Here is a 23,314-nt window from a genome sequence, read left to right as displayed (position 1 = left end):
AACCAGTCCCAAATAGCTAAATATGTATTAAAAGGTAAATTAATAATATCCTGTGGAATCAGACAGAAGGAACTTGATTGCTTTGATAAAAGAAAAAAGAAAAAAAGAAAAATAAAAAAGGAAGAAATGTAGTATAGCCTGACTATGTATATATCTATATATATATATAACTTAAATGAAACAGGAGATTTCAAAGATTTAAAACCCCGCGGGGCGGGTCCGGGGCCCACCCTGCTCGCTCCGCTCCGCCCCTCCCTCTCCGCTCGCGCCTGCGAGTTGCGCCGGCCGCGCGGGCCGTGACGTCGCCGCGCGGTTGCCATAGGGACGCGCGGGGTCGCACCTGACGGCTGTCGTGAAGCGGCGGGGAAGGAGGAAGGGGCAGCGAGGCCCGGCCCCGCGGCGCTCCCGCCGCGCCCGCCTCGGAGGCAGGAGGAGGCGGCGCCGCTGCCGCGGGCGATGTAGGGGCCCCGGTGCGGGCCGATCTTGGAGGCCGCTGCTCGCTCCTGGAACGCGGCGGCGGGGCCGGGCCCGGCGCGATGTTCTCCAAGAAGCCGCACGGGGACGTGCGGAAATCCACGCAGAAGGTGCTGGACACGCGCAAGGACCCGCTCACGCGCCTCAAGCACCTGCGCGTCCTCATCGGTGAGGAGGGGACTGCGCCGGGGGCCGCGGGCCCGGCCGCGGCCGGGGGGAGGCGGGCGGGGGAAAGGGGGCGCTCCCGCCCGGGAGGCGCCTTCGCTGGAAGGGGCGCTCGGGGGGCGGCGACGGCCCCGGGCCCGGTTTCTGTGAGTCCTTGCGGTAGCAGCTCCAGTCGTTTGTGTCCTCAGGGGGAGAGCTGCTCGGGTGAACGCTGCTCTGGTGAACGCCCACCGGTGAAGGTGGCTGGAAAGCACTTTCGTGTGGGGAATGGGTCAAAGACGGCCCCTTGGAGCACAGACATACTGTTTTGAGGGCATCTGTTCAGCCCGACCTAAGAATTACAAGTGACTATGTGCAAGACCTGTGTAATGAGAAAACAGAGTTAACTAATTGCAATTACTTGTTACCTGGGTGTCTCTATGAAAATCAACATCCTTGTCCAGTTGCCCTTGAGGAAAGGGGTTTGCTCCAGGCTGTGCTTGGGCCCTTGTGTCCTGCGAGTGCCTGTGTTGCTGCTGACACTTTGTCAGCGTGAGTGGAGCTGGGCCAAGAGCAGCATGTTCTGCATTTAGAGCGGGGAGTTGACTCCTGCCCAAAATCTGGGGTGTTTAAGTAGCGGGTCCATAGGTTAATGCAAGATCTTTCGCTTTTAAAGAAGATGGCTCTTGCTCCTTTCTTTCCTCCTACACTAGTATTTGAAGGAACAGCGGTTCACATGTGGCAGCATCTACTGCTGCATGATGTTCTTTCATAATTTTCGTAGGCATAAATAATTGCTATGTTGCAGAAAATAAAAGTACTGTTTTATAGTTAAAATTCCAAACACTGCAATGATCAAATGAATCTTCTTGCCTCCCTCAGAATTACTCTTCCTAATTACATGTACTTTCCTGTTTGTTCTTGTGTTGATTTTTAGTTAGTTTTAGCTACTTCATCAGTTGAAGATACTTAGTTTCTTTTATATAACTCTTTCTTATTCTAATTGCAATTCTGAATGTAGGTTTCCTGGCTAAAGTAGATTGTATATTTCTAGTTTTATTTGAGTTTACAAAACACTGTGTGTCTGGTTCTGGTTTGGCATTTTGATTTGGCATTACGGTCTTTTATTAGCAGGATTTTTACTTCAGCTTTCCTCTTACTTAGATGCAAGGGATCGCAGCTTTATTGAGCCTCGAGCTCTGTATCAGCCAAGGTTCTTATCTAATCTAAGGTTGTTGCTTACTGACTGTAGGACAAACTAACTCTGCCGGGGCAAGTTCTCATGTGCCATCCATTCCTTTCCCCCGCACGTGTTTGTGTCTCAGCTGCAGGAGCACAGCTCCCACACCTCCTTTCTGCAGGTTAGGGAGAATGCCAGTTCTCCCAAGGTGTGTCATGTGTATATAGTGTGTTTTTGTTGGTTTTTTTTTTGTTTGTTTGTTTTATTTTTGATACCTCTGCAGTTAAGTCCTGTTTTAATTCAAGATAAATATGTTGTGGATTTGAAGCCCATCTTCTGCTATGCTCACCTCTCTGCCTTACCCCTTGAATCTTTCTGTTTCATAAGCCGAATTTCAGAGCATCAGCCGTACACCCTTGCTTCTCCAGCTCTTTATTTGACCAGTCTGCAGGACCAAACTAAAAAAATAATGTGCCTGTATTGCCTAGACTACTTGAGGTGACTCCTCATGCAGATGCTGTCCTGTAGCTTGAGCAATGAAGTACACTTTCCTGCTTTTCTTTTTTCTTTCCTCCCCGCTCCGGTAACTCCCCCACAGCACAATAATTGGTGGCTTTCCATTTGCTCTGGGGGAGCCTGGCTAGCTGTTGCCAACAGCTTATCCAGGGGGAAAAGCACTTTCGGCTCTGTTCAGCCGAGCTCTGCATCTCTGAATGAAGCCTGGCTTGTCTTGCTGTGCTGTGCATCTGCACATGGAAGACCAGAAGACCACCAAGGAAAAAATTCTCTGCTTCATATTCAAGAAGTAAAAAGAAGTTTCTTCTATTCATAAGCTTAAGAACCTTTCAGTAAGCCTACAGGGTATATTGAGCATGAGTCAATATTTTTTTTTTCCAGCTTTTCTTAGTCTTTGGTATAATGATGATAAACCAAGGCATACCTACAGATTCATGGTTATTACTTTTAACTAAAAGATTTGAGGAATGGAGAGGCAGTACTGGTTCATCTTCCCGTTGCTGAGACGTTCAAGACACACTTTCTTCAGGAAGACATTGCTAAAATAATGAAATAGTCTTGAAAAGAGGTAGAGTGCTCGTGAATTATAAGACTACGTGTTGCCAAATAGCCAGAGGAGTATGGGTTGTTTGTTTTAATTGCTGTCATGAAAGATTGACATTTTTGAATCTTACAAGGCATTTTAAAGACAAACATAATTTAAAAGTATGAAGAATGAGAGCATAATATTGTTGCTAAAAAGTCACTGAACAAATTTGAAGAACTTGGTGAAGCGCAGTGAATGGATGATGAAGAGACAAATGGCTTTTATGTCTGATAAATGAAAAGTAGCGCACATTAGATAGATTTACTCAAATCTCTCTTACAAGATCATATAGAATGCAGTAAGCTGTATCATTTTAAGGGAAAAATATTTGTTATTGGTGACAGCTCAATTTACATTTATACTTAATAAGCAGCATCAGTCAAAATGCAAATTTTTCTGGATGCAAAAGGAGTATAGAAAATACTGTGTCCCCATAAATCAATGGGGCACCATTATCAGAAAATGTCATCGCAGCTTAAGTTGTTCTGCAGTCAGCACTGGATTTGGAGACACTTTTGCAGCCTCCTTCTTCCCCTCGCCCCCCTTAGGTATGGCAGCTGCTTCAAGCTTCCTACAGTTTCCTAATGCTCTCTGATTTCTGTCAAATTGTTCCTCCTTCTGGCTTAAATATGCTACTGGAAGCTGTAACAGTTTTGTTTGCTCTCAGTTCCCTTGGCTGTTAAGAGCATGTCCTCCCTGAGCAGGAATGTGGGACAGGCTTCTGCGCTCTGCGTGGAAGTGGATCCCTGCTCCTGAGGGAGGCTCACAGCTGCAGTTAATGCAGGTGTGAGCCCCACTAGCTCCTAGGGAACAGAAGAGGAGGAGCTCAGTGCACCTTATGGAATTGGGTGTTCCTTTCAGAATGAAGTCTACAGTTTTCCAGAAAACCTACTTGCTGGAAATCGCTAGGGTATTAATAGTGACCTGGGATTTTTAGGATTGTTCAGGAGAAAGAGTGTGGAAAAACACTGTGTTTTTGTAATCAGTGTTGTACTGTTTCATCAGGCTTCTGGATCAAAAAGGTACTTTGGTTATTTACATTTTTGCTTTTTCATGTGCATATACACATAAAGTTAGGATTCTAAAATTATATTGTTTTTAAAGTTCCTTCTAGTAGTCCTCAATGTTTGATTTGTCCTTTTATTAAAATACTAATTTCTGAACCTTTTAGATAAGTTAAGGCAGCTGGATGTAGGAACATTCTCTTAAGGTCATACCTTAACAATACTGACTTGTTGTTTTAGGTCTGACACTAGGTATGTCATAGCTGCCAGTTCAGTTTGTATTTTCGGTCAGAATTCATAAGTGTATGTATCAAGCAGATTTAAAAAAAAGGGTAAAAATCCTAAATCTTTAAGAGCTTGCGCATAGTCTCATTATGCACAAGCAAAGTTGGATATATTTAGTTCTAGGGCTGAACTTTTAATAGAATGTTCTTGTTTGTTTGTGGGTGGTGTGTGTGTTTTTTTTGGTTTTTTTTTTTGTTTTGTGTTTTAGGATTCATAGGCCTCTCTTAACCCACAGTAAAGAGAAAATATATTTTGTTTCTAAGCATTTATTTTCCTTTGTACCTGATAGCTCAAAGCCATTCTACTTGTATTCCTGAAATCGTGGCAAATGCTTGTAAGATGTAGTGCTGGGAGAACAATGTCTGAAGTACACTCTCGCTTGTTCTTTTGTTGTTGTTGTTTCTCTGTTTTGTTTTCTTCTCTTCTCAGCAGTTCGTTGCTACTTGGGATCACATGCGAGTAATTTCTGGAAAGGAAACATCAGGCTATTTCCTACAGGATGAAACATCCTGCTTTGGAGACCCACTCTGATATGTTGTTTAATATTAATCAAATGCTTCAACACAGACTGCATTTGTCTAAAAAAGGATTTTAATTTAAGAAATCTGTTTGACAGGCGTTCAGCCCTAATGCTTCAGCTGGATGACATTCACTGTGTTGCCCTTGAACACAGTTCATAGTAACACCACTGGCACTGGAATAAATTAAAATAGTATTGTAGTAGTGGAGGTGAGAGGGGATGACAGCTGCCTGGAGTTCTCCCTAAAGATACTTCTCCCAGAAGTTTCTGTAGATGTGCAAAGCTGTATTTTTTTGGCAAGAGTCATATGGTTGTTTTTGTTTTGTGTCTTTCCTCCACCTTTCCTGGTAATGCTGACTGCTCTGGGCCTATTGCTGGTGTGATTCTTGTGTTTGGCCACAGGTTGAGCCCAGTTTAAGAAACTGAGCTTGGTGTAACAGGCTTGGCTTAACTCTTTGACTAAGTTAGGTTTTTATGACACATGAGGGTTTCATGAAAGTCTTTTAAAATTGTTTATGAGCGTTGTAACTCTTGTGGTGTCTGTGGAACGATTAGCTGGGAGAGCTGTCAGCTGCTTTTGCTTGTTTATGAGGAGCTTTGGTAACTATTTGTATGGAGATGATAATAACTGCTGTTAAAACACTCATGCAGGTTGTTTCTCAGAGGTTTGTCTCTACAAGGTGCTGGTCATCAGGAGTTCAGACTTGTCTGATGCAGGATTTAAGTCTAGTAAAATATTTCTTGAAGTATGTTTGGTACCCAAAATCTCGAGATACATTATTTTATCAAAAATATATTTTTTTTTCTCTCTTTCTCTTTCCCTTCCCTCTCTTTTCACCGTGTCTCTTCCCACCTCATTTTGAATTCTCTGAGTTAAATAGCTGTTAGTGATGTGGAACAAAAGGAAAAGCAAGGCTTGCTTAATAGGTTTGCATATGCAGCACTGTGTTTTTAAGCAGTGTGACTTGTTACCAGACCCCTTCCACTGGGACAGTCAAAACGTGCCAGAGCCTCCAGTAGATTATGAACATATTTTACCTAGCTTTTCCAAATATTTTATGTATAATATTTGAGAGACTGTTCATATTTTCTGAACTGCTCTTTCTAGACTGTTTTACTGAAAGGCTACAGTTACATTTTCATACCTTCCAGAGCTAAGACTAAGTTGCCACTTTTGCTTGTGTGTTAACTGAAACTTACATGACTTAGGTGCTATTAGTAATCAAGAAGCTTGTATTACTGTGAGAATTGATGCTGAAAAATTCAGTCTCTGGTGCCTTTTCTGTAAAGCAGAGTCCCCCTAGAAATACAACCTTCTTCCAGGTCAGTATTAGCTGCAGTAGTCAATAGCTTTTTACTTTTGGGTGAGGATGAGGCCTACATACTCACTAAATATCTTGGATTCAGACATGCTTTTATTGTACTGTTTCTGTTCTGGGTATAAACAGATTCTTAGACCTTGAAACAGTAAAATGAACTGTCAAGTTAAGCACAGTTTGTTCTGTAATGGTGCAGTGTCCTAGACTCTGCTGCCAAATGCTCTAGTGCATTTCCGTGATGCTGTGTGTGAACAGGGCTTAGGTGTGTATTAATTTTCTCCCTGAAATGTTTATAACTTTCTAAGATCCATGGGATTTTTAACTAGTATTTTCTAGGGTAGTCTTAAAAACAGTCCTAGAACTAATGTTTTAGGACAGTCCTAAATCAAAATATTATGAACTAATCTAACTTATAAAATTTTGACTTTATACAGCAGATAATCATCTAAATAATATAGATATATTTTCCTACTAAATGAGCCTCTTAATATATATGAATTGATACTGTGGAAATAGCCTATCATTTATAGTATAATGGGTGGAAAGTGGAGTAAATGGGGAAGGAAGATAATGTATGTTGCAAGTCAGAGCTCAGTGAGCTCTTCCTCCTACAGAGGATCAGGGTGTTGTAAGCGTGAGCTTGTAAGTGTTGCAGAGTCTTGCACAGATGATCACTTGCAAGCTTTAATATAAAGTAATAGTCTATGTTGCCTTTATTCCGTGTTTTACTTGCACCTTAAGGTTACTATTTCAAGCTCTCTGAGGTGGTACTCTTGTAATGTATAGTATTAAAGGATATTCATATTAAAATAGTGAATGATGCAAGTCATTCGCTATGACCATGTTCTTTGGAAAGAGACTTAGACCTGGAATCCCCTTTTGCTAAAATGATCAGGGCTTGTGGGCACTCAAATTTTGAGCAACTAACCTATAAAATAATTGGAAACTTAAAAATATTAGAGGGTAAGTTCTTAAAGATATTACCACCTGAAACTTAGCACTTAGGAAATATTGCTTTTTGAATCCTTCAGTGCTGTATCTCAGTCTGTAAGATGGGGAATAACAAAACTTCAAGTCTCAGTGGAATCAGAAGAAAACGATCTCCGGTTTATCTGTTACTTGAATCCTGTTGTCATGGATTTATACAGTAAAATTTTGAAGTATTCAAAACATACAAGTAATTTCCTGCAAAATTCCATTTCGAGGCTATGTGAAAAAGGACATATATGTGTAATTCTAGGAGGGGAAATCCTTAGGTTTTTTTTTGACTTTGTAAAGAGCCTTTATGATTCTTAAGGGGTCTGAATTTTAAGAAAGGATTTTGAAAACTCGGAGAGCGTAAGAAGAGACAAAGAAATTACTTAGGTTTGAAGAAAATGCTTTAAGACAACTTGAGAGCTATATGCTTTTAGTTATTCAAAATAAAATGAGGTGAGCTGACATGTACTAGAAATCCTTTCACAGGGAAAAGTAAGATCCCTAGTTAATGAAGAAAGACATAACAGCATTTTGCTGGAAGCTGTGAAAATTCAAATGGTGGGTAGGTGATACACATTAACAGTCAAGTGCTTTGATCAAGGAGAACAACAGTCCCTTCACCGATGCCTTCCACCATACATCTGGAATGAGAGTAGCTGTGAGACTGGATGGGGAAGTGCATTTGCTAGGAAAGTTTAAAAACTTACATTACTGCCTTTTTTTTTTTCTCTCTTGTAGCCTATTCTCATAAAGTATAGCTGTATTCTAAGTCATGCTTCTAATATTGATCCAAAGTTAATGGTAGTCTGAAGCATATTGCCTTTTCTGAGCTGGTTGTCACTACCTTGTACTTAAAAAAGAGGCAAGCTATAGACCTCGGGAATGATTTGCTTCTTGAAAGTCCTCTGAAATTCCTTCCAGAACAGGATTCCAGAAGGGCAGAGGGCCATGAGGCTGCATAATCTAGTGCCAGTCACACGTGTGCACGTGGCAAATGGCACTGCAAACTGCTCGGGCATTTAGATTGTTTCCTGGAGAATCCAGGAACAGTATCTGCAAAAATTAAAAAGTGTTCTGTTAAGATTATGAGCCTTTTAAAGGAAAAGGATTTTTTTGCTTTTTTGTTTGTTTGTTTTCTCTCCTCTTCTTGCCTCAGGGTTTACTTTCTCCATCTCTGATGAAAGAAGAAATGCTTATTTTGGGATTGAAAGGAAGCATTTAGCAGGCACACAAAACATAGTGTTCCTGTAAGTTGTTTGTTTAGCTGCTTCTGATTCCCTTGGTGTTTGGAAGTAGACTTTTTCTACTTATTTACTTTAAGAAATATTCAACAATTCTACTGCCTTTTTCTCTCTTCTTTTATGCAATTCCCATATAGCAGTTACATATATGGAGTAAAAGACTGCCTTCTGCCACCTTCCTTTGTTCCTGAAGCTGTCAGTCATTGTTTGTTCCTTTAATCTTCCTATCCCGAAATCTTGTCTGTTTGCTTCCTGCTGTATTCTCTTGTCCCCAGTGTAGGACTCCTGTAGAGCTCTGGCACACGAGTGGACATGGCTGCAGAGGCTGGGCCTACAGTGCAGTGGCCATTCTTTAGCAACACAAGAAAGCGTGTCCTTTCCACATCCGTAGCGCTGTCTTTACCTCGGGCTATCCCTGAGCTCCCAGCCTCTGATCTCCTGAGATGGCCCTGTGAAAGAAGTACAGGGAACTGGTCTGGGATGGCAAGGAAAGTGCATGTTTGGAGCTGGAAAGGAAGAGGGATGAATCCTTGTTTCCCCGCAACCTTTTCCCCTAAGTTAGAGGTCCTTTCTTTCCATCCTTCTCTCTGCCTTTGGTGTAAGTTAAACTGTGGCTAGGAATTACAGCTTACAGGGCAAAGAGATAATCCCTTGTCATAGGATTTGGGGGTGGTTTAGTGCTGGTTTTATTTCTATTGAATTGTCAACTAAAATAACTTTGATTTGTATGCTGGCAGTCCTGGTCAACTCCGCTTTGTGACCAAGGTTTGTAGACATTGCTATCATGCAATGAACGTGCAAGAAAAAAGATGCTCTGTCCTATCTTAAATGCTCACTTGGCCTACTATATTCGATTTAATTAGCTTTAGATTAAAAAATAATCGTGAATTTCTTTACCAATAAAAGCTACCTTTTTATTCTAGTGGTCTCTATTTTTACTGTTCGATAATGTTATACAAACTGAATGTGGCTAAATACTTGTAAGAAGAATAATATTCTCTTCTGTTTTTTCAGAGAATGCTGAGTCAATCGATCTCAAACAGTTTTTTGACCTACACTTCTCCCATATATACTACGTGTTCTTTGAAAATTTTGTGACTATCGAAGTAGGCCTTAAACAAAAAGGTAAGTGTTTTAAATATAACACTTTTTTCCCTTCCAGTGGTCCTTGTACTTATGTGTTAATGTAAGGCCCCTGTGATCAGCAATGACATCGTTAGCTGTGCAGGGATATGTGTAAGTGCCAGCAGTGCAAATAAAGACAAAGAAATTAGAAATATGCGTTGAGGGGATGGTTATTTTTGCCCTTTTGCAAAATGGGATTCATAAGTTATTAGGCTCTTGTTCAGTATTTTGCAGAATTATTGCAAGGTTTGCCTTGAGAGATACTGTGTAACTTAATCTTTGTCCGCTATTGAATTCTATGGTAAAAACAGTTAGTTTGCAACTTTTCCAGTTTTTATAACTAGAGAGTATATCCTTTTCTTTGCAAAATGAATATAAATCACATTTATGATTGCAGAGTATAGGTATTACATATCCAAGGATCTTCGTCAGTGGTCTTTAAATTGTTTTAATAATGAAAGTGTATCTTCAATTTATTTTTACTTTACATCTAGGTCACAAGTCTCAGAGGGAAGAGTTAGATTCTATTCTTTTCATTTTTGAGGTAAGATGATTTGAATATTCCAGTATGAGTTTTTAACTTTGAATTTAAGCCTTATTTATTAATAGTTGCCTAGAAATATGCTTTACATATAAATGCATTAATTTCTTTTGCTTAGAATTGAATATATGTAGTTTATATGAGAAGAAGAAAAGGAACTTAGTCTTTTGCCAGGAGGTGCATTAATTGGAAAAATACATGATCTATCTGCAGGGACAGAAAATTTTGGATTTTGTTCTTGTTATTTTTCCCCCTGAATTGTGCACCCTGAAATTCCTATAAAAGTGTTCTCCAATTATTCTCTTTGATATTATGTTATCCTTGGTTTTCTCACAATAGTCATTATCCTGTTGCAGAATTATTTTTTTTCTTTAAATAATAACAAGATACAGAAAATATTATTTGAAAATAAAACTGCTCTTGTACCTTGACTCAACCAAGGTGATCTGGAAACTAACTGGATTAGATCAGGTCATTTCTGAGCAGAGGCAACAGTTTAGTAATAGCTTAGAATGGCAAATGGTGCCTTCCCAAGGTGATGGAGGTTCCTAGTAGAACCAGGATTGTGTTTCAGGAGCTCTCCCAGCCCTGACTGCAATGGCTTCAGAGTTCTGTATCTGTGCAAGAGTTCTTTTTAAACCTGTACAGTTGTTGAATTTGACTATTAAAACATCCAGATTCCTACCTTTGCACTTAAAGAATACTTAAAATTGGAAGCTGGTGAATGTTTATCCCATGGTTGGATACGAGTTGGGAGCCTTTTGAGTAAGGTATATTTGGTGCAGTGAACTTTAGTGCTGGCTGTTACGAGGGGAGTGAATCTGAAGAGAGTTACTTGATTTGTTCACTGTTATTTATATAATGTGTTACTAGGTGCCCTGTGCTTTGGCAGCAATTGCACAGGCTTCTAGAACGACAGGGTAATTCATTTGGCAAATTAGGCTGTTTACAATTATTTAATGACTCTAGCGTGTAAAATGACTGGAATATCTAAAAATCCATTATGCAGCGCTTCAACATTCAGGTATATAACTGCTCTCGCCATTAACTGTGCTCTGTTCCTTAAGATCCAAAAGATTTTTGACAAATCTGACTAGAGGCCGTTATTGCCTTAGCTCTTTTCTTTATTGCTTTGCTGTAGCTCATTACTCCTCCTTTCAGAAGGCTGAAGTAAAGGTTTGCCTGTTGTGCTGCAGAGGCAAACACTTGTTGTGAACCAGAGCAACTGAGAGATGGATGTTCGTCTGTTCATCATGCAGTAATAACCAGCAGAGAGCCAATGGAGCTGATAAAATGCAGTGCTGCAGTGACATCTTAACTCTCTCTGATGCAGGACTCTCCAGACACTCTGTAGAGCCTTTAGGCATCTTAGCTTTGAGTGGGATTATCTTGAAAAGACTATAATGTTTCCAAGGAAACCAGTGCAGAAGTTATCCTTGAATTAACTCTTCAATTTCCAGTCTGTGGGTTTTGTGAGAGTGTCCTTGACTTTTCTGAATGTGATATCTACAGCACAGTTTCCTGGGTTCTGTGTTTTTTTTTTTTTTTTTTTTTTTTTTTTTTTTTTTTTGTAGAAAATTTTGCAACTTCTTCCAGAACGGATTCATCAGAGATGGCAATTTCATAGTATTGGTAAGTTGATTTTATTTTTTTTTTTCTTAGGAGCACTAGGTTTGAGCAGCTTATTTCCTTAAACTTTAAGCAGTTGCTTTCATTAAACTTTATTCCTTCAACAGGAATAAAGGACTTTCAAGTTAATAAAATAACTGGTTGTATAGTATGGGATGTTTTTTCCTAGGTCGTTTTAAAGCTGGGAATCCAGGCATGGAAGACTGGGAGGTCTCTTTTTACAAAAGAGTAATTAAAGGCATGTTACCTTATACATACCCACATGCACACCCATGCACCTCCTCTAAAACATCCCTGGGAAAAGATATTACAGGTTACAAGGAAGCTGTAAAAGGTGACTTTTATTTCTTTTTCTTCTGGCATTGAGAGTTGCCTGAGGATATCAAGTTCACCAAGAGTAAACTGGAGATTGCCAAGGACTTGTTTAAAAGTTATTATCAAGTCTGACCGAGAACTCTGACATTTTACCCTAATAAAGGAAAAACAAAAATCAGTTACTTTTGTTTTCTTTTCAGGATTGATTTTAAAGAAGCTTCTTCACACTGGAAATTCATTAAAGGTATAGGGAAAAGTTGCATGCTACTTATTTTTTTTTCTAAAACATGTGAAAGTATTTACAAAGAAAGGAAAAGGACCATCAAGATGTATTTTTATAAGAGTACAGGGGTTAGAACCTGATCATGACTTTCAGTTTTAACTCAGTAAAACTTCTCATAGTAGTAATATGATTATTCAGAGTACTGAAGTTGAGTGTACACAAGGATGAAGGATCTTGTTTTAAAGCAGAAATAAGCCTTAAATGCTCCCTGTTGGAGCAAGGAAACTGTGTGTTTTGGGAGGTTGGACGACTTGAAAGCAGAAAACTAGGGCAGAGAGACCACTGTATGAGAAGGGTTGACCTAGGGGCAGAAGGCACTAAACAAGGGTTGTGCTGTAACTAGGTATTCCCCTCCTTCATGCAACACCTGCAGGCTTTGCTAGTGCTGAAGCAGTCCAGTGTGAAAGTCTGGAGAGGACTGCACAAGAGCTCTTCCCCTTTCCTCAGGAGGGAGGTGAAGAAAGAAAAGTGAAGGAGGAGTCCTGCTGCAGAAATCTGTTTGTTTTTATAATTGGCAGGGTCATTTAGTAATTTTTTCTTTATTTTGGATTTTATGAAAGATGCAAGTTGCATCTTGCACCACTATAGCTTAAGTTACTAGGCACACACTTTTTCTTTTTTTCTATTACGGAAGGACCTGTTTAGAACAAAAAGCTCTGTGAGGCTAACATCATAGTGCTAAGATATCAGGGTTGTCCTTGCATTTCAGCAGAAGTAGCAGATGTAGTAGCTTGGCTATTCTGAATCATATTGTCCATCTCTTCTCATCTTTTTACCTCTTACCTGTTTCCCCTTCTCCTTCTATGGCGAAAGTAAATATCTTTGTATATTCTGGGTCAAGTTAATTTGTTCTTATTTCTCTTTTTCTCTCTTTTAAGATACGTCGAGAAGGTGTGCGTCTCTTTCTCTTGTGGCTGCAAGCACTTCAAAATAACTGCAGTAAAGAACAACTATGGATGTTTTCTTGCTTGATTCCTGGGTTTTCATCACCACAGTCTGAATATGGTCCCCGAACGCTAGATAATCTCATTAACCCACCACTTAATGTTCAAGAAAGTAAGCAATTTGATACTACTGTGCCTCTATATATGGCAGTTCTCAGGATAGGCAAGACACACTGAAATAAAGATGATATAAGTTTCAGAGTCCATAATCTAATCTGTGAAGCTCTCTTTAAATTTCTTGGCGTTTCAGCTAGTTCTTTCTGTAAAATGTGACAATAAGTATAAGTACTGTTTGGAGCTCCTATAAATCTTTACAGCAGGAAAGGAGTAACAAATCTAGACTGCATTTAGGCAGCACAGAATTACAAAGTGCATAGTGTGAAATGTACATTTTCAACTGCAAAAATGAAGGGGAGTGGGAGTAAAAAACATTAATTACCTTCAGTGTGCATGAGAAGAATAGAGCTAACAAGTGTAAGTGGTCAGCTCCTAAATGAAGAAAATGGTGATAGATGTAAACAAGTTTCTGTGGCTTTTTTTAAAACATAACTGTGACACTGTATAAATTTCAGATGAAATGGATAACACCCTTTGGGAATCTTAAGTTTCATAGAAAGATAGAAAGACCTTACTACTCTTTGTATTCTTTCTTATGCACAAAAAAGTTCTGTTTTATCTCATTAGCTAAATTTCATTGCTATGATTAGCTAATCTTCATTAATCTGTGGGTGGCTTATTTTGCCTGTAGTCATCTCTGCTTGCCCAAGTAAATATCTAGTGTTATAACTTGGTAGATATTTATTTACTGTATAAGTATAATTGCTATTTTGTTTTTATTGTTTTGTTTTTTAATAGCCCAAGTGACTATAGAGGAAATCACTCCACTGGTTCCTCCACAATCAGGAGACAAAGGACAAGAAGATTTAACTAGCTACTTTTTAGAAGCACTTTTGAAATACATAGTAATTCAGGTATGTTCTATTGGTTACAAACAAATGTAAAACAACTCTAATTTGTTTGTCAAATGTCTAGAACAGGCAATATTGGGAAGTGTGCCATGGGGAAAACGTGGCTAAACTATTACATTTTATATAATTCTTTTGCTGTCCAGTGAGCTCATAGAATCATTATGATTGGAAGAGATCTGAGTCCAACTGTAAACCCTTCACCACCAGGCTGGTTAAACCATTTCCCTGAGCGTCTCATCGACATGTTTCTTGAACACTGCCAAGGACAGCGGCTCCATCACTTCCCTGGACAACCTGTTCCAATGCTTCACCACTCTTTCTCTGTAGAAATTCTTCCTAATATTCAACCTGAACCTCCCCCGGTACAACTTGAGGCCGCTTCCTCTTGTTTTGCCTGTAGTTATTCGGGAGAAGAGAATGATCTTATGTTAGAGACATGATATCTGTAGAAGAGGATGCCCTTACATGCTTCCTGTAAGCCTGCTCTGCTGTCATGTGCCCAGCAAAATGCTTAGCTGTGTGACGTGCTGTAGGTGTTCCCTGGCACTGCCTTCTGGGTCAAGCTTGCCCAGCAGAACTCAGTTGGACCTCCGTTCATAAGATTTTCTGCACGCTTTTGCAAGTGGCCTGAAACTATGTATGTAGATAAAAAATGAATCCTCTGAGGTTAAGGTTGACACTACTTTTTGTTTTAAGGGCCCATTGCTCTGAAAATGTTATGATAAAACTATGGACTTGGTGATAAAGAGCAGAAAAAATTTGTTCTTTTGAAAATTCCTGTTGAGTGATAGACTTCACAGCCTGGCCAACTCTGCAGACGGAATGAATTCTGCTGACAAGAGTGGAACCTGGATATTTGGTTTATTATTAAGGAGCACTTACCATCCTTTTCAGTAGGAAAACATCTATAATAAAGAAGGATTAGCAGCACTTGTGACCTATAGAGGTAGATTTGTGTAACGCAACTTTAAAGTTTCATCTTCTGCTGCTTGTGGTGGATGATGGATTATGTGTTGCCTACCATGCAAATGAATTGCCTGGTGTACGTTACCTGAAACAAACTTTCAGAGATGCAAGGGTAATTGTTTTTATAAAGCATTTTGGAAACAATTTTATTAAATGCAATCAACCATTTCAGGTTTACTTCTGACTTGGCAAGATGACCCTCAATGCATACTTAGTTCTGTTGGTTTCAGTATTTCGCATGGTCCAAGCTAACTTTAAAGGAAGGCTTTGAGTGTAGAAAAGTCTTTACATTTCATTGAATGTTTCCCAACCGGTTCATCTGTTTTAACTAGTTTATTTATGGCAAAAGTGTTTTATAAGTGGTATATGAACTAATTCCAAAGTAGTTCTATAGTGAAGCAAATTTATCAATTGTCTTTCTCTTCCACTTCTAGTTGTCACAGAAAAACTACTTTACACAAGTTGTTTGTTTGTTTTTTTCAGGTTAAGAGTTTAGAATGGAAGAACAAGGAAAACCAGGAAAAGGGATTTTCATTTTTGTTCTCAAACTTCAAGAAATATTATTTGCCTTCTATTTTCCCAAACATCTGTAAGGAGACCAGCTTGTACAACCCTGTACTCGGTAAGTGTTAACCTAGCTGATTACCTTTACTGTAATACTGGATATAGCAAAGTAGTAATTTTAGTCTCATGAGTGATACTGCCCATGAAGAAGCTTCTTCAAAGTAGTAGTTCTGGTTCCTATTCATGATTTTCAGTTCTATATTCATGGAGGTACCTGACCTCCTCATTAGTTGGAGTTGAGCTGCTGTATTTACCTGATTCAATTACATTAAGTTTTCTTGTAAAACATTTTTCAGTGTAACTTAATGCTGTTGAAAATTGTGCTCAGAAATAAACAAATTTAAGGATAAAATAGGTTTGTATGCCATTCTTTGGGGGTTTTATGCAGCATTATCTGCATAAAAATAATATTTTTGGTCTCATATGATACGCACATTAGATTTTAGGCAGGACCAAGCTGATTATTTTTCTCTTTGCTGTATTTCCTCTTGAGATGCAAAGAGGAACTAGATTTTAGCACAGTCGACCATAGAGACTGTGTTAAAACCTCATCTTTCCAGTATAGAGCATAGAATTTTAGGTGTTGATGAGCAAACATAAGTAAAACTTTATCTAGAGATTTTTAGCCCATTCTAAACAAAGAAGCTGTTTGTCTTGATTTCTGCTAACTAAGATTAGCATAAATGCATAACAGGGCTATGTATCACAGAAACTTTTCTCTGCAAATTACCCTCTATCCAGACTTTAAGCTGCTATTTTGTTATTTGCATAACGTGGATGCTTCGTGGTTCCTCCCGCCTGTTGATACAGCACACCGCAAGGATTAGCAGTAATTTCTTCAGTCTCAGTTTCTAAAATCAAGCTGACAGGGAAGTATGTTGAAAAGATCTTGTTTTCTGCCAGTTCAGTGTTTGTGGTTAGTTTGCTTATGCCTTCCTTCAGAGGAGGGTCTTTCAAAACCATGTTCTTCTGGGAAAGACAGTGGACATTATCATGTGGGGAAGAAGAAGAAACAATATAAGCCCATCATCCATAAGCAACAGTACAGTGAGAGTTGCACGAAGAGATTTAGTGGGGAAAAAAAAATAGCTGCAAATGAGATGGTAGCAGCTTTGCTTTTCCCAACATCGTTTTGCATTTGAGGTTCTGCAACAAGAAGTATGGAAGTGGAGCGAGTTCCCTTTCTATGAAGATCTTGATTCAGTCTTTCTTAGAAGTGGTTCCACAGTCCTTTCTGGGACTTCTTTTGTGAACCATAAGCAGTTAACTTTCAAAGCCTCCATAAGGAAGAGAATAAGGGGGAAGAAGAAATGGCCGCAGATCTCCAAGGCTTCTGTGATCAGCCTGTCAGTGTCTTAAACTTGGCAAAGTTAAAACCAATCCTGAGCAATTTGGGAAAAGCACAGTAATGAAGCAACAGAAATACTGGTAAGTAGAACACTTTTCTCCTCAAAAGTCCTTCTGGCATGCTTTTCCCCACCCTATTTTAAAACAACCCTATTCCTGCCTGTTGTGAACAAAAGAATTGACTGGGACAGTTTAGGTAGAAAACATTGGAATAGTGAAAACTGGTTTGCTGAGTGTGGTTGCTTAAAGATGCCGCTGGTTTAATGTATAATTTTGGAAGTGTTGTGAGGTACAAAGTAGTTTACTTAAACATTCATGGGTGTCTGGGTTTTGCTGGAGGTCAATATATTGAATTGAGATTTTTTTTTTTTCTGCCAAGGCAACCTGTAAACCAGTTATGGTAGTTAGCATTCCAGTTACAAGTAGGTATTGTTGTGGACTTCTCCAAATTCTGTCATGAGCCAAACAAGCTGAGAAGGGCACTACAGTCAGTCCATGTGTGTGGGGGTGAGGATTTTTTTAGGTAGCCCTTTTCATTTGCAGGCAAATCAAAACAAGATGAGCTGTCCTTCAATTCTCTGTAGCTCCTCATTCCTTCTGAGTCTTATTGCTCTCAAAAGTAAGAGCTGTCAATACTTCCACAATGATACCTGCTTGGATTACCTAGCCTTTTGATTTTATCTTCTGTGTGTCTTCCGTCACCTTCCTTGCCATTTTTGGATTTATCACATCTTAGAAAAACAGACACCTTTTTGGTTTTCACTGGTATGCTATAGAACAACCTAAGTATGTATGAATTTAAACAACAATAATAATTTAAAAAAAAATCTAACAAGCTTCTGTTTTGCTTTGGTTTTAGGTCAGTATCCTTGTGTGGAGCCTTGACACCTACTTCTAAGACTGACAGAAGTGTGGAAACGCAAGTGAAGTTAGAGGGGAAATATACTTGAGTGGCTGCAGGATTTTGTGCTGTTGAGAGGGGATAGACAGGATGTTCCGGGAGGGAATTGTGAAACTACAGGAAGAGGCAGCTAAAGCAGGTTTTCTGCATACCTCCTGGATGTTTCATCCTTCTGAAAATACTGTATGAGTCCTGTTGGTGTAGTATCAATATTACAGCTGATAGATACCACAGAGAACTATGATTTTTGAGTCTAAATACTGTGCTACGGGGTACTTTTTTTTAATGCTTTCCAATGTTAGTTTGAAAGAAACGGCTCTTTTTAGATGTATTAATATTCTTCCTAAGCTGCTGATTTACACTGAATGAAAGCAATGCACAGTTTTTTGTTGTTTATAACAAATAAAATCTTCATAAGCTTTAAAAGAGTATTCTGTTCCTTCATAACTAAGCCTGTAGTAGAGGCGTAGTTATGGTGTAAACCTCTACTTATGTGTAAGTTATGTGTGTGTGTGTGAGTTGCGTTGTTTTCAGTTTGTTCGTTTGTTTTTCCCCTTTAAAAATAATGGTTTCATTTAAGAAGTCCACAGTGCATAAAAGTCCACGATGTTTTCTGGTAATGTTCCTCAGATGAACAGTATCATGAGGAGTTTGTTACTGCTTTTATGTCTGGCTGCTGAGAGGGCACCGGGATGTACTGCACGGGATATCCTCAGTGCTAGTGCTGCATGTTCTGCTATGTATCTGTAGTGTTATGGGAAAGTCATAGCAGCAGGTTGTGTGTTGACTTCAAATGCCAGAAAAAATGTGACTGTCAAGTAAATTCTCTAGATAGCTGATTAATTCTTCGATGCTGTCCAGATTTGTTCCTCTAGATTATGGCACCATAGTCTGGCAGAAATTTTGCTGGATCCTTTAAAATACCTGTCAATCTAACATCAGGGGATTATAGTTGGGGAAGTAATTTGTTATTTCAAAAAGCTATGACTTTTTGGAACAGCTTTATATTATTCAATAAGACTATTTTCCATCCTTTTTGACAACCAGAATTAACATATTTGGATTGAATTCGGACCTACCAAAGCCTGTAAAACTATGGAAAATACCTCTTTGCTAATCTGTTGCAAAACAGAAAAGTTGGGACGGTGCTGAAATACTGTCACCCCCTATCGCTCTCCATCATTTTCTATGCCTTGAGGGATTTTTCTTCTTCTGCAGGCTGTTATGAGATCAAGGCATAGTACTAAAACTCCAAGGGTGTGGTATACTCTTGATCAGCAAGACATCATCAGCCTTCAGGTAAACTTTCATCCACGTCTGTCAGGTTACCCTTCTGCGCTGAAGGACAGGGAATGAAGTTGACAGTGCTCCTAGGGAAATACTGTTTGCAGTGATGTTGTGTACCAACTTCAGAGTTTTGATAATTTGTATCACAGCACTAGTCTACAACCAGCTTTGGGTTGTGAAACTCAGATTTTTTTTTTTTCCTCCATTACTGAGGTACCACATGTGGAGTTCAACTGGCTGATATATGTGCTTGCAGAATTGTGCATTAATCTCCACGTGTTTTATTTCTGCATGTTTTAACAGTTTCATTGCACACATGGTTACCGTTCTAAAGTTGCATTACTAAAACAGGCCAAGTCTTGCTGAAGCAGATTCAGGATTATCTATGCATCCCTGTCACTGGCAGTCTGGAGAATCAGAAGAGCTGTGACATTCTGAACAACTGAATAGAGAAAACATTCATTGTAAACTATGAACTGCTAAAACAATCATGGTTCTTTCTTAACAAGATTGGTTTCCTTGTGAGCATCATTGATCACCTTCCCCTGGATGCTGGTGAGGGAGCTGGGGCCGTGGAACCATCTTTCAGCTGAGTCATACAAAGATGCAAGTGCACTTGCTCTGACAGTACATTACTGTGAAGATTGTTATGTCAGAATTTTCTAGTGCAGATGGCATGGGCTGAAGTTGTGAGATCGGAGAGCTTTGGATCACTCCTCTTTACCTATCTTAGAGCCAGAAAAGGCTGTATTAATTGCAACTGCTTTTAGTACAAAGTTTGAATTAAAAAAACATGTTTAGGTGAATGGAAAGATATTTTCACTTGCACAGGAACAAAAATGAAATCAAGGCCGTAAGTTCATGCAAACTGCTCTCAGATAAAAAGAGCTTTTCATAGCAAAAAGAACCAGCCCCTGGTTTTTGAGCAGGTAAGACTAAGTATGAACTAAAGTTTGTTTTTCTATTTTTGTCATAATTGTATCATCAGTAGTATGTGCTCTTCTAGTAATTATAACTATTGAAGAAGAAAAAGGTTTTCTAAATAAACTTTCTGCTTATCAATTCAGTTTGTTTTGCTCCTTTTTTCAGTTTTGGGATTGCTTATATCTATTTCATTGCACTTGGCAATGAATTGTGCAACAGGGAACCTTAAAAAATAAAAATAAAAAAAAAACCTCTGAAGATTCACTTGTACTGGTTATAGTTTTAAGCTTTCTTATATATTTGGAGCTTATTCTTTACATATATGCTTAAATGCTGTGTTTCCCTACAGAGATACCCCAGATGAGACCAAAGCCTCACTATGTAATGGTTAAAAAAGATGCTGAAACCAATGAAGCAATATATTGCACAAAGGAACCTTTCATTAAGGCTCGTGTCATTGTCATTCGATGGCTGGTGTCTTTCTGGCTTGAGCCAAAGCCTCATACAGGACCTCATATTCCTGGGATAGAAGGTGAAAATGTGCCAAAGAATATTCAGGTAAGACTAAGTACAAACCAAAGTCTGTTTATTTTTCTATTTTTATCATAATTATATCGTCTGTAGTATACACTATTCTGGTACTTACAACTAATGAAGAAGAAAAAAGTTTTCTATATAAGCTTTCTGCTTATTAATTCAATTTAGAAGGGCTTACTAGACTTTTTTTTTTTTTTGAAAATATTTTGTTTTTCATAAGTAGATATGAAATGCAGAGTTTTGAAATGCAATAAGTCCCTTTGTTTTTTCCCTGAATTCTTTGTATATTTTAAGGAGTGTTCAATTTATACAATTTATATTACCAAAAATGAACTATGAAATACTCTCTAATTCTTATTTCAGAGAGCAGCTGCTAGTATGGCTTCAAGGGAAGACAGCAAAAATGACAATACAGATAAACAGGATAGAAATGCAGAGCCAGAACAATCTCATTCTAATACAAGCACTCTAACAGAGAGAGAACCAAGTTCTTCCAGCCTCTGCAGCATTGATGAAGAGCACTTAACTGACATTGAAATAGTTCGCAAAGTTTTTTCTTCCAAAAGAAGTAATGTTAACTTTCTAACTGAAATTTTTCGACAGGTAAAGAACATTCTATAAAATGCAGAAATATTGATTGTTATACCATACGCTCTCATTATGTTGTAGTCTTGTTTCAAGTATGTTTGTTAAATGGAACTTTTATGTCAACAAGCATTTTTTTCAGTCTTCTTGCCTTAAATATTTAAGAATCGAAAAAGAAGAAAAAAAACAGTAGTGTCTCCCATGTAGAATGCTATAGGCGTGGCTGCCTGATTTTTATTTTTAAAGAATTATTCTTTAATAACCAATTTTACAGCGTTTACCTTGAACTTAACAGTTTCCCATAGACAGAAGTGTCTGAGTCTTATACATCAGCCCCTGGACTGTTACTTTATAGACAAACATAATTAAATAAGTTGGAGCATTTGGATGAATACATACCAGAATGTAAAAAATGTATTTATGACATGAAGAACTGTAGCATTCAGTTTCAAAGCAGGAGAATGGAGCAAGATAGACCTCCTCTGAGCACCTCAAAAGCTGAAAAGATTTTTCTGAAAGTTTTTAAAGAGGAAATGAGCTAATGTTCTGTTGAAATGCAAAATACTAAAATTAGTTTAAACAACAGAAATCTGATTGTTTAAAAGCCCCAGTATTTCTGGATGAATTAGATAGTATTGGATGAAGCCGATGTCAAAACTTTACCATATATAGAGAAAGTCTGTGAGCTGGGACACGCTGGTGAGGGAGGTAATGGAGTTATCCACATTTGAACTGGTGCCCAAGGACTGGAGCAGCCTGATGCCTTGAATCTGAACTCTAATTTTAAAGTATTGATACATCTGTTTAGAAACTTTTATTAAAAAGATGGGGAAAGGGAAAAAAACTGTGAAGGCACATCACAGGTAATATTGTTTATTTTTTGTTGTTGTTTTTTTCAATCTCTTTTTACAAAGCTGTTCCATCTTGATTTGTGTAGATTATTTTCGTTTTGTGTGTGATTGAGATCTTGTTTAAGCGCTGGTTTATCAAGAAGTTGTCAATGAAAAATTTGTTTCTAGTATGCCACATGTTTTTAATGTTTCTAAAACATGCAAACTAACTTATTCCAGTCGGGATGAAATTTCAGTTGTGCTAAGTAGTGAGATTTCCTTTAGAGACAGTGCTTTATGAGTTTTGGGGACAAAAAAATTATTGGGGTTTTTATAAAACTGTTAGACTGATTATTAATGTGTAATTTATGAACTTGTCAGTTGAATTCTGTAAACCGCAGCATTCTTCTCAGAGGATTCATGGGCATTGAGCTTTCAGTATTAACACCCTGGATTCCATCAAGTTGCGTGCTAGTGTTATTACTCATTTATTTAAAACAATTGGACGTTGTGGTCTGTAGGTGTGTTAATATCTGAGTGAAGTTAAAAGCAACTGATCTCTACTTTTTGCTAACAAATCAGATGCATAAAGCACCCTGAAGAGGGCAGCAATTAGCCATCTGGCTTCTCAAATGTGTGTGTTTTTTGAAACAGATGGTCTATGTGGGTTTTTTGTTTGTTTTTTTTGTTTTTTTTTTTTTTCAGTCATTGGTTTATGCTGCTGTTTTGAAAAACTCTCATTATGTAAAAGTAAGATATGGCTACTAGTAATCTGTGTCACTTGTATTTGTGTTACACGCTTTCTTTTATTACTTTATGTGAGTACTAAGGCCTTAATTCCAGGAGCCTAAGTATCATTACAGAATCTGACTATTATAGAGTCTTTCTTAAGGAAGTTTGAGGTTTAGGCTGATGCTTCTCAACTTTATACATATCTGAGGCAAAATAGTTTACTTCCAACTTGATTTCAAGTATTTTAACTGGGGTTATGTTCTGGCCTTGTTTTTGTTTGCTGGTTTTGTTCTCCCAGGCATTTTTGTTGCCGATTTGTGAAGCAGCTGCCATGCGGAAGGTGGTGAAAGTGTATCAGGAATGGATTCAGCAAGAAGATAAGCCTCTCTTCATGAAAGAACCTGAAGAAATAATGCAGTGCACAACTATAGATTGTGATGAAAATGCTGTAGATCATAACTCTTCAGAGAAAGCAAAAGAAAGAGAAGAGGTAAAAGTGAGGAAAAAATCATAACATCTTACTGTTAAAAATAGCATTGTAATAAAGTTGTTTTAATTCTGGAGTCCTGTAACATATGACCTGAAATTC

The 23,314-nt window shown here is 38.5% G+C and overlaps 1 protein-coding gene across 2 annotated transcripts in view; it reads left to right on the top strand.

Moving 5' to 3' along the window:
* Window positions 1-455: 455 nt before the first annotated feature.
* The window catches only part of RALGAPA1 (Ral GTPase activating protein catalytic subunit alpha 1), a 117,924-nt gene continuing 95,065 nt past the window's right edge, over window positions 456-23,314 (top strand). Inside the window, exons 1-11 of one of the 2 annotated variants that reach the window (XM_088529282.1) lie at window positions 456-642; window positions 9,262-9,372; window positions 9,867-9,916; window positions 11,488-11,545; window positions 12,058-12,101; window positions 13,019-13,196; window positions 13,940-14,055; window positions 15,502-15,640; window positions 20,391-20,599; window positions 20,942-21,181; window positions 23,024-23,215. In XM_088529282.1, coding sequence (XP_088385408.1) covers window positions 537-642; window positions 9,262-9,372; window positions 9,867-9,916; window positions 11,488-11,545; window positions 12,058-12,101; window positions 13,019-13,196; window positions 13,940-14,055; window positions 15,502-15,640; window positions 20,391-20,599; window positions 20,942-21,181; window positions 23,024-23,215 — 1,443 coding nt within the window. In that variant the 5' untranslated portion in view covers window positions 456-536. The remainder of the gene's footprint in view (window positions 643-9,261; window positions 9,373-9,866; window positions 9,917-11,487; window positions 11,546-12,057; window positions 12,102-13,018; window positions 13,197-13,939; window positions 14,056-15,501; window positions 15,641-20,390; window positions 20,600-20,941; window positions 21,182-23,023; window positions 23,216-23,314) is intronic. The other variant, XM_088529283.1, reaches the window with a different exon arrangement.

The sequence above is a fragment of the Tinamus guttatus genome, unplaced genomic scaffold (genome assembly GCF_059628265.1).
Source record: "Tinamus guttatus ecotype Peru unplaced genomic scaffold, ASM5962826v1 Tinamus_guttatus_pri_ptg000327l, whole genome shotgun sequence".
In the NCBI taxonomy this organism is placed as follows: domain Eukaryota; kingdom Metazoa; phylum Chordata; class Aves; order Tinamiformes; family Tinamidae; genus Tinamus; species Tinamus guttatus.
Note: the sequence above shows the minus strand (reverse complement) of the source record. Positions and strands in the feature narration are given on the sequence as shown.